This window comes from Notolepis coatsorum, assembly GCF_963971535.1.
Source record: "Notolepis coatsorum genome assembly, chromosome: 13".
Classification (NCBI taxonomy): domain Eukaryota; kingdom Metazoa; phylum Chordata; class Actinopteri; order Aulopiformes; family Paralepididae; genus Notolepis; species Notolepis coatsorum.
Window position 1 is genome coordinate 61,384,045 of NC_140177.1, and position 15,373 is coordinate 61,399,417.

The following is a 15,373-nucleotide window of genomic DNA, read 5'->3' on the forward strand; positions in this document are numbered from 1 at the left end:
CAGAACCAACCTATAGTCGCCAGTCAATAGATGCCTCACGTCTCTGGAATTGATGAGGTAAGATGTGACCACGTGAGACTAATCTAAACCAACCCCTTTAACTTCCATTGAAAAGAAGGAGCCAATCACAAACAGGCAAAGTGACTTCCTCGAGGTGGGGCTTAGGTTTGAAACAGGGTGTGGCCCTGAAACTCGCTGCCCTTATAGTAGTATGCTGGGCCCTGGGTTTAAATTGAGTTGAATGAATCCACTGCCTTGTCAAAACTATACGTCTGCTCTCTTTCATATGAGCTGTTCCCTGGCTCTAACTTGATATAGTGACATTATTCGAGCGAAAATATTTATTATTTTATTTATTATTTGAGCCAGAAAATATTTGAGGATATCCAAGAAGCTACAACCCGAGGGCAGGGATTACACTGATCCAGTCAACATTTGTATCATTGCACTGGCAGCACTGTGGCCTCCGCATTGAGCTTCAGTGGTGTCTGTCCCGTCTGTGTAAACTGGTGATTAGGAGAGAGGAGACGGAGCTGAGGTGTGACCCGCTCAGCAGGTGAGTTGCTGCTAACACAACAGCTAGGCCTAACAGTTTCGGATGTGCTGTTGTTAGTACATTGTTTTACATGTGCTAAACCATTTATAGTTTTAGCCTCTTGGTTATAGGATGACACATGTCCGTTTTTACTGCATTGTGGTCAGATCGGTCGTTGGTAGGCTAAGCTTGCTCTGGTTTAGACACAAAGATGATGTCTACAAATACTATTTTGTATTTTAATTTAGTTTCCTGTCTTACTTTGTTTTTGCTTGCTGTGTGTATTTTCCGCTGTCACCTATCAGTTCAGATGAATGACCCGCCAGGCCAGATGGGTTCACTTGACTTTAGCCCCAGAATGGCTCATATTCCATACAATGAATACGTTCCATACATACAGCCATAGAACGCTCCGTGTAATAATTTATTGGGATGGTTCCCCCCGCGGCATTCTAATTAGTCGCGCTCTGTGTTTACTCACCCAATAAGTAATTGCTGTGATTGGCGGGTGAGCTATTGTCATATCAAATTCATTATTAATATAATTTGAAAGCTCTCTCAGAAAACGTATATTTAGTAAAAAAAAAAAAAAAAAAAAAAAAACTACTTTTCCACGACTCACACGGACCACATTTTGTATTGATGCCGACGACGGCGTGGCAAAACAGCAGCACCCACCACATGAATGAACCCGGCCCCCCTCCCCAGAGTCCCCAAGACATTACTACATCCTACATAAATGGAATACATGCAATGTATGGAATATCAGCCGTTCCAGGGGCCAGGCTATAGTTTCTGCTATCGGTCTCACCTGTTTGACTGGCTCTGTTAGTCAATGACAGAGAATGGCACGTTGTTTGAACCACACCGACCGCATATAATCATTCCGAGTTCAGTTGTAGTAGCCTGGCTATACAAATCCTTCATGATACAAAAAACGTTTTTATTTCCCTCGTTTAACTGGATATTGAAAGGAAAAACTATTTTCTTTACGGGTGAAACAACCTTTGTTGTTAGACTGGTCGGTGCTACAATTATTTTGGACAATTCTATGAAGAATCATTAATCCCACCATAGTAGGCTACGGTTTACATCTGTTTGCTGTTGTGTCATTACAAGGGGACACTGTCTGTGTGGGGTGTTTGATGAACCTGTGCAGCTGTCTCCTGTTTGTTCAGTCAGCAGAGAGGCAACTCTCTAGCTCAAGCTGTCTCCTCATGGAGGAACATTACGTTTTTAACATGTTTTCCCCCTATTTCAGGTGCTCTAGTCCACATATAAGAGGCAGTCACCATGCTGGACGAAGTTGTATCAAATGTTTTGAATGGCTACGACTATCTTTTGAAGAGGACGACCGGTGAGTGTTTTTTTCTTTTCTTTCTTCTACTGCTATAAGCTTGCTTGCTATATTCATTCATTTGACATGTCTGGTCAATTCTATTAGCCACTTTGTCAGGTAGCCAACCTGTGTTCAATCTGTCCACTCTTTCCTGGAGCTAGAAATGAGAAGAACACTTGCATTTGCAAAGTAGCCTGGGTGTGAAATCTGAGGCCATTGTCTCTATAGAGTCAATGAATGAGACAATGATTTTGTGGGCCCATAAAATGTTTTTGTGTTCTTATACCAAAATGGGTTATACATTCTGGTTCAGAGGCAAAACTAGAACATAAACCTCATTTGCATGTGATAACCTGGCTTAAAGTGGTATTTTTTTGTTAAGATATGTGTTCAATAGCTTTACTGACCGCCATCACTGATAGTGTTTGTCAGTAACATGGGTCTCTGTCCCTCAGCTCTGCAGTAAACCATTCCACTTTATCCAATCAGGAGAGGGAACCCTAGATATGTTGTACTTATTTCAAGAAATCTTGCAAAGCCAGATTTGCTTAATGCACTTGCAGATTATTTTACCTGTTTAAAGCACTTACAGCATCTTTTAATAATTCATGGCCCCTCAAAGTCTGTGCCCATTTACGGGGCAAGGGTTCTCTCTCTGATTTCTAGCTTCAGGAGAGACTGGTGCACATTCACAACACTGACTCAACTAGCATACTAGTATGTCGCTGCTGTCGGGTGAAAACCTTGTATCTCCAGTCAAATCAAATTAACTCAATCAGTCAATTTCCAAAGTACATGTGTCAATCTGAACATGGGGTTGTTTTTCCTCAGTTCTTGAAAAGTAAATTATTTTCGATATACAAAGTGACAGCAGTCATATGTGAATTCTTAAAATGGTTGTCATTCCCCTTTCTTTTCTCTTTTTTACTGACTCGTGAATCCACCAGCCACAGTAGCTGGATGGTGAAAAAGTAAGCTGTATGCTCCGACTATGTTATTAATAGGTATGCGTCTTTGTTGTTCACAGATGCTCGAGTGAAAGACTATCCATTGATGCAGAGCCCCATACAGATGACCACCATTCTGTTGTCCTATGTTTTCCTCTCTGTGTACATTGGGCCGTATCTCATGGCCAATCGCAAGCCCTATCGCCTCAACACAGCCATGATTGTTTACAACTTCTCCATGGTTCTACTGAATTCGTATATAGTTATTGAGGTGAGTACTGTATGCAGGGATGTTAACACGTTTATTTTTGCATCTACCAACTAGTCGTCGTTTGATGTAGACCTATTGATTGAACATTTTATTAACAGATTGCAGAATGGGTACAATACAGTACGGCTCAATACACACAATTGTTAAGGGGATGCAGACCAGAGAGAGTCTTTCGTCTCGTTTACATCAGGGTCCCCCATTTTCAATTCATAATGACATTTATGACATACACAACATACAGATATACAGATATATATCATGACATTTATGACATACAGATATACAGTACTGTTACATTTATGACATACAAGATGTGCAAATATACAGTACTGTTTACCAGAGATCCTAACAGAAACTATATACATTCGAGGGGGAGGAAACTGTACGTTTGGACATTTACAGGGGCCAATTTCGAATTGCAGCCTCTTGTAGGTGCTCTTTGAGGGCTGTTTTGAAGGTGGGTAGGGATTCACATTATTTTACGGCTGTGGGTAGGGTGTTCCACATTGTTGTGGCATAATTGCAAAACGTGTTTAGTCCCTTGTTTGTGCCCAATCTGGGTTGAACATGATTTGTGGAACTCCCTCTGGTGTTGTGGTCGTGGAATTCACTGACCTTTGGGAAGTATTTCGACATGTATCTTGTAGACAAGGCCCATTGCAAGCTGCTGTACTCTGTCGTCTACTCTAAGCCATCCTATGTCAAAATGGGCAGGGGTGAGGTGGGTTTTAGGAGTAAGGTCAAGCAGTAGTCTGACCACCTATCACCTCACTGTATATTATATGGCTTAATTCACCACAAAATGTATCCTAATGTAAGTGATGTAATAATTGTCCCAGATAGGCCCATTTATTTTCCAATATCTGATATGGATTTGCTTTTTCCACACTTACCGTACTTTTCGCACTATAAGCCGCACCTGACTATAAGCCGCAGCAGCTAAATTGAATGATGTGTACATATATAAGCCGCACTGGACTATAAGCCGCAGGTGTTTTAATGTTTAATTACCATATGTAATTAGCATTGGGACACAATACTGTCGGACAAATAACAAGCATTAACTCATTTACAAGTTGTATTAAGTTTAGCAAATAAGGGAACAGATAAATAAAATTTCAATGCAGTCAAAAAAGCAATATTTAGATGTTTACATTTTCGAGTTTGGTCACGTCGAGTCACATATAAGCCGCACCGTTATATAAGCCGCAGGGTCGAAAAATGGGGAAAAAAGCCGCGGCTTATAGTCCGAAAAGTACGGTAATCACCACTATTTCAACAAACTGTCTTGCTGTCCTTTCAGCACCACAGTTGCACTCGCACACTTTGCTCCCTCTCCCATTTGGAAAACAGTACCGTGACCCCATTTTGGTGACCCCATGACCTTTCCTCTAGCGCCATATAAGAAACAATAAAAATAAAAAATAAAAATCATCCCAATGCCCAATAAGATCGGTGCTGGTTCATAAAATGCCTGGCGAGTTGAAATGGAGAGATCCACACACCAAGTAGCTTCCTATTTTCTGCTGTGATGTTTTGAACAAAGGCTCTCTTAAATCCTATAATCCATACTACAAACCCACGTGACATAACACCTGTTGCATATTGCCATCAATCAAATTATAGCAGAATTTATAACACACTCCTGTCCCTCAATACTAAACGCTGAAGTGCCCTTGAGCAAGGCACTTAACCCGCAACTGCTCCAGTGGAGTTGCTCAGTGGCCAACAGTGTCTGACTGTGGTTGTACTGGGCAGCTCCCAGGTGTGAATGGAACTGTGTGAATGTGAAGCAGGGCGTTGCTGAAAAAGAGCATTCAGGCTCCGATAACCTACCCTGGGTAAATAAAGGTAAAAAAAAAAATAGTTAAACAATACATATAATACTTTACATATACACAGATTTATATATAGGCTACATATATACAAACGGTACATAAAGAAAAACACAGTATATACACAACTCTTACGCACCCTGAATAGTTTGTTCTCCGAAGGGACTCCGGCGGAATAGCTGTCATATACCCAGGTTGAAAAAAAAAAAGGTAGATGCACGTTTGTAAATCCATAAAGTCTGTGGGCCAAGCCTTTCTTGCCCTTTTATGGTCTACTGCTGTCCAGTGTTCTAACGGTTATCAGTAGCCTAGCAACAGACTGCGCTTGTGGTGAATAACGGCTTTGGAGTTGTTCATTCAGCTTGGTAACTAGCTAAGTTAGCTTGCAAGACAAACTAACACACTTTTTCTAATATATTTAATAAGTTCATACTACTTTATAAACATTGACAACATCTTGTGTAACGGCAATTTTTCCTTTCCATTGTCCTGCTTTCTCTTGCCCGTTACTTCACAGGTATGATAGGGAGTGATCTTACGCAGTAGACGCAGCAATGATGGATGTCCAGTCGTGATTCCAGGTTTAGGGGTGTTTATTGCTGAAGTTGCAGTTGTACATAAATTTATTGCCAGTGTGGGTTCTGTAGGAATTATATGGTATTCTATATTTATTTGGTATTTCTTGGCTTCTGGTTGCTGAGCTGCTGAGCTACTGGTAAGAACGGTGTGCTCCTCACTACCTGTGTCCTAGTTGATTACTGCACCTGTGACCCTCTAAATACCTAACCAGTGCTGTCAAACCTAAAACCCACCACCAGGTGTCCAATAATAATATTACAAATAATAAATAATATGCCACCATCAAAATGGCTCCTACAATCTTGGGATGGCCAATCACATTTTATGGGTAGCACTGGCCACGCCTTTAAAACTGTATATGTGCATATACTGTATCTCAGGAAATGTGATCAACCATTACCCTCGTTTACCATAACATACAGATGTTTTATTGAGAGCCATTTATATACTGTGTGTATTCTTCTTGATAAATTAGTCCCCACTGTAGGAAAAGATATTATTCTAGTTGTTTTTGTATTTGTTTATTTCTTTTTTTGTGGTATTTCACAGTGCTTGAAAGATTTACTAATATGAGGGCTACTTGTGTGTTTTGCCTCCTAGTTCTTGCTGTCGGGATGGGGCACAACCTACACCTGGAGATGCGACCCTTGTGACTTATCCAACAGCCCACAGGCTCTCAGGGTAAGCCAACACACTCTGGGCCAGGTTTCTCACACTAGGTTTTCTGATCCAGATCAAATTTCACTTTCTCTTATTTTAGTCATTAGCCTGATGGACAAACACACTCTAGGGCCTAGGCCATTTATCAGGCTTCTCACTGTAGGTTTTCTGATCTAGAATCGGATTTCAGGTTAATTTACATTTCGTCAGTCATTTAGCTGAGTGTACAAAGCCAGCAAGGGACACACTTCCGGCAGTCAACAATAAGTGATATTTTCCCCTTTATTGTAGTCATTACGGCCTGATTTTAAGATCAGCACTACACTGCAGGGCTTGATAAATGGAGGCAATTTTTTTTTACATCTGGCACGGAGTTCATGAATAAGTCTGAAATTAAATGAGCCAATTTAATATTAAGCAGTTAAATGACAGAATTTAAGTTACTGCCTTTTACATTCTTGGGGGTTTTGTCTAATTTCAGCTTCATATCTTGCGCTCTGACTTTTGTGTCTGGGGTATTATTGGTTTAGTAATTGTCTCTAGTGGAAAGAAATCCCCTTCACTTATGTTTCTTGTGTTTTTGTCTTTCTATCCCCAGATGATTCGAGTGAGCTGGATATTTTATTTTTCAAAATACATTGAGCTTCTGGACACGGTAAGGATATATTACTTCTCTTAAAACAGATTTGCATTTTTGTCATTTGGCCCACATTTGACCTTTTTGTCTAATGTTTCAAATACTTAAAAACATAGATGTATATACAAAGCTCAATAACAAACCACCACAGATTCTGAGGGTTAAGTCAAAACGCATACTAATTAATTAGTGCAAATTCGCATTGTGTTTAAGTCTTAACAAATGCCGCTGGTGTAAAAACACAAGCCGCTGCTGAAATACAGTATAAAATTACCCTTTTCTCTCTGAAGTCTCCTTTCAAATCCTCCAGTCAACGAATGCTCGGTGCTGCCACCACTGGTCACCAATAAGATCAGCACTTTGACCTGACAAGTTAACAGTGATAGTAATGTGTTTTATTGGCAATCAGTGGTAGCAACAGAGTGTTTGTCGAGCTTTCCCAGAAAACCACAGAACATCTCTGCTTGCAGTTTTGAGAGGAGACTTTGGAGAGAAAAGGGTCATTTGATTTCATACTGTATCTCAGCAGTGGCTTGTGTTTTCACCCCACCGGCCTTTGTTGAGTCTCTCTGTTGTTCAGCTTTCTGTTGATCCCTTCAAAAACACAATGCAAACTTGCAATAATTAGTTAGGACGAGTTTTGACTTAACCCTCAGAATCTGCGGCGGTTCGTTCTAGAGCCTTGTATATGTAATGCATACAGAACTTGTCAATAGAGCTATATGTCTTCTGCTAATATGAAGGTAATCTGAGTTTAGCTGTCTTTTACTTTCTAGGTATTCTTTGTGCTGAGAAAGAAACAGAGCCAGATCACATTTCTCCATGTATTTCACCATTCCGTCATGCCTTGGACTTGGTGGTGGGGTATCACCCTGACCCCTGGTAAGTTTGGTATTTGTATAGCCCAATATCGCAATTACCTGTCTCAATGGGCTTCACTTCACGTCCCCACATTATGGGCATAAATGGAACAACACCCCCTGACCTTTAACCCTTTATTTAACTAGGAAAAGTCTCATTGAGATTAGAAATCCCTTTCTACAAGAGCGTCCTGGCCAAGACTGGCAGGAGGAGTGCAATAGGCATTGAGGTGGGCAACTGATCATTAGTAATAATAATATATGGAAAATTCTCGTCGGGTATAAGCAGAGGTAACTGGGCATTAACGTCCATACAGATGGCACCAGCGATGTCCATCGGGATTGGAACCCCAGGGCGGTCCTACTCTTTTTATGCGGGATGGAAAAGGATACAATGACTACTTTAGTCCAGGATCAGATTTGGGGGGGGGTTCTCTCTTGTGCCACAACAGTCAAGTTTAGTCCACAGCCAAATCAAATTTATTTGTAAGGCCCGACAACACACGTTAATGTCCCCATGGGCCGGACACGTCTTCTTTAAACAAGTCAAGAAGAAACATCACAATAAGTCAAGAACAAAACAAGAGCACCATAAAGTCCAAAACATTTAAAATAAATGCTAAATAAATAAATGAAACACTCCCAGACATATGAAGGTAAGGAAAAACTCACTAAAACCTAGCAATAGGAAAAAATGCACCACAGGCAATGTGGAGGAGAGAAACCTTAGAAGGGCCATTCCCTTCTTAGATGTCGGTGATAGTAGTGTTGCAATAAAACAGGTGAACAGATGGTAGGCATGCACTCATGTGTGTAGTGAAACACATAAGTGCATGCGATACCAACTGAACATTTTGAAAGATTAAAGATAGAGCTGTTAGAGATAGCAACTGAACATTTTGAACGATTAAAATTAAAGATAGAGCTGATAGCGATAGCAACTGACATTTTTTGAAAGATTAAAGATAGAGCTGATAGCGGATCTATTTGAGACGAAGGGGCGGCGCAGATAGGGTCGCATCCTCCCGGTCTTCATCACGGGACGTCCAACACTCCGGTCATCACTCCGAGACAGCCACTCACAGGGAGACAGGGAGACGGGACAGTTTGCGTGATTGTGGCATTGGGACCGGTTGAGACCGAGACGGAGGTTAAAAAGGTTCTCCCATGTCTGCAGACATGGGAGCAAATAGACATCCTAACTAAACTAGACAGATTAATCTAAGGGTCAGTCCCCGACCAGGTGAGATCAGGGTAGGTTGAAGGAGAAAAGATGGGTCTTAAGCAGGGATTTAAAAGCTTCGACAGAGCAGGCGCCCCTGGCAACGGTAGGTAATTTATTCCACAGGTAGGGAGCGCGGTAGACAAAGGCTCTGTGGCCGGCGGATTTCTTTTTAACCCTAGGAATTGATAGAAGCCCCGCATTTTGTGAGCGCAGAGCACGAGTGGGCGAGTATCGAGAGATGAGATCGGATAGATAGAGCGGTGCGAGCCCATACAATTTTTTGTAGGTGACGAGTAGCACTTTAAAGTCAGATCGGGCTTGAATAGGAAGCCAGTGTAGGGCAGACAAAACTGGTGTGATGTGATCAAATTTTCTTGTTTTAGTTAGTATCCGTGCAGCCGCATTTTGCACGAGTTGAAGATGTTTGATGCTTGAATTAGGTAGGCCTGACAAAAGTGCATTACAGTAGTCTAGACGTGATGAGACAAAAGCATGAATTAGGGTTTCAGCATCAGCCAGAGTTAAAATGGGGCGAATCTTTGCGATATTACGAAGATGGAAGAAGGCAATTTTGGTGACATTTTTTATATGTGCATTAAATCAGAGGGAGGAATAAAAAATTACTCCGAGGCCAACAATTAACATCTCAGTTTTATCTGCATTAAGGAGTAGAAAGTTTTGCGGCATCCACTTTTTGACGGCAAGCAGGCAAGCCTCAAGATTTTGTAATTGGGAGGAGTCATTTGGCTTAATAGGTATATATAATTGGGTGTCATCAGCGTAAAAATGAAAGTTTATGCCAGATTTGCGTATGATATTGCCGAGGGGTAGCATGTAAATCGAAAATAGCAAGGGGCCCAGAACAGAGCCTTGTGGGACACCGCATTGCACTGGGAGGGTCTCGGATGTTAAATCATTATAGACCAAGTGTGGTCTATCAGTTAAATAAGATTTAAACCAAGCAAGTGCGTGACCCCGAATGCCAACATGATTCTCAAGCCGACCTAGAAGAATCGAATGATCGATAGTGTCAAAGGCTGCACTGAGATCAAGCAATAAGAGCACAGAAGTTAGGTTTGAGTCGAGAGAGCAGTAAGTAATTTGTGACTTTGGTAACCGCCGTTTCGGTGGAGTGTAAGGCTCTAAAGCCAGATTGAAAAGATTCATTAAGATTATTGTTTGATAGGGCGGCCAAGTGGCGCAGTGGGCAAGGCGCTCGCCACTAACGCAGGAGATGCTGGACTCGAGCCCATCTCTCGGCGTTGCTACCAGCTTGGCTGGTCGTTCATACTAACACAATTGGCAGTGTTAGGGGTCTGAAAGCGGGTGGGTGGGGATTGGACGTTGTGGACGGCGACTCCTACAGGTCGGTTGGTGCGCCTGTACAGCAGCAACGGGGGCAGCGTGAGCCTCCCACGCGTTACTCCTCGCCGCTGAGAGATCGCGCTGTGCAGGTGAAAAGATGCAACAGCTGCCTCCTCGTGTACCGGAGGGGACACGTGATGCAAGGCTTGGTCCTCACTGCAGCCGACCAGTGGGAGGCATAGTCTAGCAACGTTCGAGACAGGGGAGGGGAGAATGAAGGGAGAATTGGCGAGGCGAAATTGGGATGGGAGAAAAATAGAAAAAGTGGATAAAAAAATGATTATTGTTTGATAGATGGTCAGTGAGTTGCGTTGCGACAATCCGTTCTAATATTTTGGATAGGAATGGAAGATTGGAGATGGGTCTGTAATTTTTCAAGATTAGAGGGTCGAGGTTCGGTTTTTTAAGTAGTGGTTAAATGACTGCTGATTTAAAGGCCAGGGGCACCACGCCAGTAGACAAGGAGGTGTTGAAGATATTGAGTAGGGCAGGGCCTAGAGTTGGGAAGAGTTTTTTGATGAGAGTTGCTGGAAGAGGGTCAAACAGACAGGTTGAGGGTTTAGCCGCGCCAACCAATTTAGAGAGGGCACTAAGTGAGACGTTTTCAAGGCAGCATAGCATATGGCTGGATTCAAAGTCAGGGGGAAAGCCCATCAGAGGTTGGGAGGGACTCTGATTGTTGAGTAAGCCAACAATTTCATCTCTTATGAGATCAATTTTCATGGTAAAGAATTTAATGAATTCGTTAGCCGAGAACGCATGGTTTAAGGCAGTTGGTTGTTTCTGAGTAAGTTTTGCAACTGTGTCAGACAGAAACTTTTAGTTGTTTTTGTTGTCGTTAATGAGCCTGGAAAAATATGAGGTTTTGGCAAGTGAGAGTGCCTTTTTGTAGTTACGTAAACTATCATTCCAGGCAAGGTGGAACATTTCGAGTTTGGTCGACCGCCATTTATGTTCAAGTTTGCGACATGCCTTTTTAAAGGAGCGAGTTTCCTCCGTAAACCAGGGAGTTTGTTTTTGCGGAGCATGTTTAATTTTAGACTTAAGGGGAGCGACAAATGTCGAGCGTGCTACGAAGAGCGGCGTTAAGTTTGATCTGTAAAGAGATCAGCCGGATCCTCCTAGAGATGCACTGAAACAGAACATCTAGAAATAAGAGACAAAGGGGACTCCATATTACCGGTAATGCACAAAAAAAAAAACGAATCTCTAGTTGAGGTTAGGATCAGGCGCGAGGTCTCTACTAAACTAAACGACTGCCCCTGAGGAGAAATGGCACAGACCCCCACAGAGTATTGAGCCAACACAAAGTCTGTTGCTGTCCCAAATACTGTATTTATGTACCTCACTTATTTACTACAAGTTTTTTGTATACGTTTCAATAAAAAGGGAAAGACTTTGAAAATGCATGTGACCATTTCTACTTGTGTTTTCCTGCCTCTATAGAAGGGGGAATGGGCTCCTTTCATGCCATGGTGAACGCAATGGTCCATGTCATCATGTACACCTACTATGGACTATCCTCTGCAGGACCTCGCTTCCACAAATATCTCTGGTGGAAGAAGTACATGACCGCTATCCAACTGGTACGTCCCCGTTATGCAATATATTGTCATGGTGTCATGTAGATTAGTGGGATTTAGCAGTTCTGTCATTTGAGATCTTTTAGTTTCAAGTTTGTTTGTTTATTAAATATCACAATAAAATACATGTACTTTACGGTGAAATACTTGGTTCTGTATGAGCCCCTGAGATGTGCTTCATACAGTAAAAGAAAAGTAAGTAAGAAAGTAAGTAAAAAAAATTGTAAGTAAAGAGGAATATACAATCTAAAGTAGTAAAAATGAGTAAACAGTGAGGTACAATGCAGAAAATTAGGTACAAAACTTTGAGGTAAGGTGCAATTTTACAACCACCTAACATTATATTTTGCCCTGTGTCTTCCCCCTAGAGCCAGTTTGTTCTGGTCTCTGTTCACATCTCCCAGTTCTACTTCATGGAGAAGTGTGACTACCAGGTGCGCTTCTTTATCCACCTCATCTGGGTCTATGGAACCTTTTTCTTCTTCCTCTTCGCCAATTTCTGGATTCAGGCCTACATAAAGGGCGACCGACTGCCTACCAACACGGAGGACAAGCACAAACGGAACGGCTTTACTGCCAATGGTGATCTCACTCATGTCCCCGTCGGCAAACCGCAGGAGAATGGGTTAGCGCGCCACTACACAAATGGCGATGTTGTCATGAGCAAAGTAAAAAAGATCTAGCCTGGTGCCTCTGGAGGACAAAGAGAGGGGGAAATGAATGAGTGCCTCCTTTTAATGTCACAGATTCCAAACTCCTACTCTTTGATTATATATATATATATATATATATATATATATATATATATATATATATATATATATATATACAGCCTTTCCACAAATGTGCAGTACCCTCAAATTATTATCTTTTAACTTAAAAATGAAATGGCCAAAAAAGATTAAGAACATTTAAATGACAGAAGGAATGAGCTTTATTCTTTACTTATTGTTTAGAGACGATAGTTAATTATCAATGGGTGAGGACCTTTATTCCTAAAAAGGTGTACTTTGTTGCATAGCTAGTTAAAGTCCATAATTTGTTGTAGAGTTAATTATCCTTTTATATTGTATGTAACTGATTCAAATGAATGCTCTTTTATTGTCTCTGGTACATTATGGTGCAACATGCTAATGAAATATCAAACTATTGAGATGGGTAGGGAGTATATATCCCTGAAACGCACAATTTTGATAACACGTTATATTAAGATAAATATGGTTTTTTCTGACCACAGGGGTGATGCAAGTTCAAACCTGAACTTTAATTAAAAAAAATTATTACCTTGCAGCTATACCACATTTTAGCACATTTTATATTTGGAGCACAAAGGATACAGGGTTCCCTGTCTCAATGCCTTGATATTTGATAAGTAAACTATATAGTCCACGGTAAACCAGGACAAAATACTAGAAATCTAATGATTGACACAGGTCACACTTGAAGCAGATATATACAAGTGAAATTTGTCATAACAAATTTAGTAGGACTTCACTTCTGGAGGGCACTGTATTTATGCACACAATTATTTGGATATAAATGACTTAATGAATTTAACGGGTCTCTACTTGCCACACACTATGGGTCAATTTCAAAGGCATGGATGAATCCAAGACCTGGACTAAACCTTTTATATATATATATACATATATGTATGTTTAAGTTGCTAGTCCTGCTTTGTAAAAACCCTGTAATTGGTTAAATTGCGGGTTGTTGTGGAAACTTAACTGTGAGGCATGTTGTTAGAACATAATTAGTCAATTGACCTTTCTCAAGCCCCGCCCTCTTTTCTTGAAATCAAGAAAAGAGGGCGGGGTCACTAATGGTATTCTCAAACTCGAGCGTGACACAGCCCATTTTGGCTGGCATGACTCATATTGCTTGGAAGTATCTTACAATTTCCCCTGAAAGGACTAGATCACATGTGTAAATAACAATGTCGAAAAGAGGAAGAATGTGTTGCAAATGTACAATATTTTGTCTTTCTTATTATTTTTATTTATCTTTTTTGAAATAAAACCATTTTATTTAAAGGTGGACTTATTGTTATTTGGGGAACATTGTGCTGAGTACAATGTTGTAATGATTGGTTTGGCTTTTCATAACATAACAATTCACAAATTGGAGATGTTGTATAATAACTGAATGTAATATTGATTAAATCCATGCTGAATTCATGATCCACGGGGTTTAACAATGTAGGATTATGCAGTTAGCCTGATAATCTTCCAAAAATATAATTAAACCCAGTATTAAAATTGTTTTACTGATTATTTAAACCCAAAACATCATGACGGGCTATAGTTAAATATTTCTCGGTTATATGTATACCTTGTTAATCCTGTTTTGTAAAATGCCTCCCAGGACAGTTTTCACTTCTCTATTGAGGAAGATCCTTAGTCCAGGACAAGGCTTAATCCTTGTTAGTGTAACCGACCCTGTGTTTTGTTCAATAGTGTTGTTGTGGAAAACGTAACTATGAGTCATGTTGTTCGAACATACTTAGGCAATTGACTTATCTCAAGCCCCACCCTCTTTTCTTGATCCGATAATCACAACTGTTGTGATTGGAGAATCAAGAAAAGAGGGTGGGGTCACTAATGGTATTCTTAAACTCAAGCATGACACAGCCCATTTTGGCTGGCATGACCCATGTTACTTGGGAGTATCTTACTATTTCCCCTGAAAGGACTAGATGTGTAAATAACAATGTCAAAAAGAGAGAATGTGTTGTAAATGTACAATATTTAGTTTTTCTTCCAATTGTTTTTATTTATCTTTTGAAATAAAACAAATTTTAGATAAAAGGCAGACTTGCTGGTATTTGTGGAACATTGTGCCGAGTACAAGGTTGTAATGATTGGTTTGGCTTTTCATAACAATTCACAAAGTGGAGATAATGTATAACAGTTCATCATAATAATATGTATAATAATAACCTAATGCAATATTAGAGTAGTCTGGGCTCAGTGTCAGGTTAAGAACTTTGTCCTTGTGACCTATACAATAAAAGAGCGTTGGGAGTTGCTTAGATCTACTGGTGGAAATTGTACTAGTTTGAAAATTAAAGTCTGCTGGTTTCAATTAAAAACCTGAACATGTGTTGATCTGTGTGTAATCACAGTGCTATGAATGATGTTTCAAACCAGCAACTTACCATTGAGCTCTGCCACTTTGGAAAGAGGCGGATACTTCCAGATGACAAGGTTGTTGTGGGCATATCCATGGCCAGATACAAGCTCCTTGTAGTTGGGGGCAAACACCATGAAGAGATCTGAAAAGCCACCATATTGGAGAAGAAACAAGGTTCTCATTAGTCTAAGCCAAATAGTATCTGCAAATACTTTTTTATTTATTTCATATGTAACAAGACACATCACAATACAATACTAATAATAATAACAAACTAAGGCATGACAAATTAAATCAAAGAAATTATAATAAAATATCTTGAAATACATAACAATGACATTGGGATCACAAGACAGGGAGAGTAGGAAAATAAATAATTTATATATATACATCCCAAGCCCCCAA

The 15,373-nt window shown here is 40.5% G+C and overlaps 1 protein-coding gene across 1 annotated transcript; it reads left to right on the forward strand.

The window, feature by feature from the left end:
* Positions 1–237: 237 nt before the first annotated feature.
* Positions 238–12,589, forward strand: elovl1a (ELOVL fatty acid elongase 1a). Its single transcript, XM_084327110.1, has 8 exons — positions 238–556; positions 1,797–1,892; positions 2,902–3,092; positions 6,107–6,187; positions 6,765–6,821; positions 7,580–7,685; positions 11,700–11,839; positions 12,205–12,589. Exons 2-8 carry the CDS (start codon positions 1,829–1,831, stop codon positions 12,517–12,519), a joined length of 954 nt encoding a protein of 317 aa, XP_084183236.1. The 5' UTR covers positions 238–556; positions 1,797–1,828; the 3' UTR covers positions 12,520–12,589.
* Positions 12,590–15,373: the final 2,784 nt, after the last annotated feature.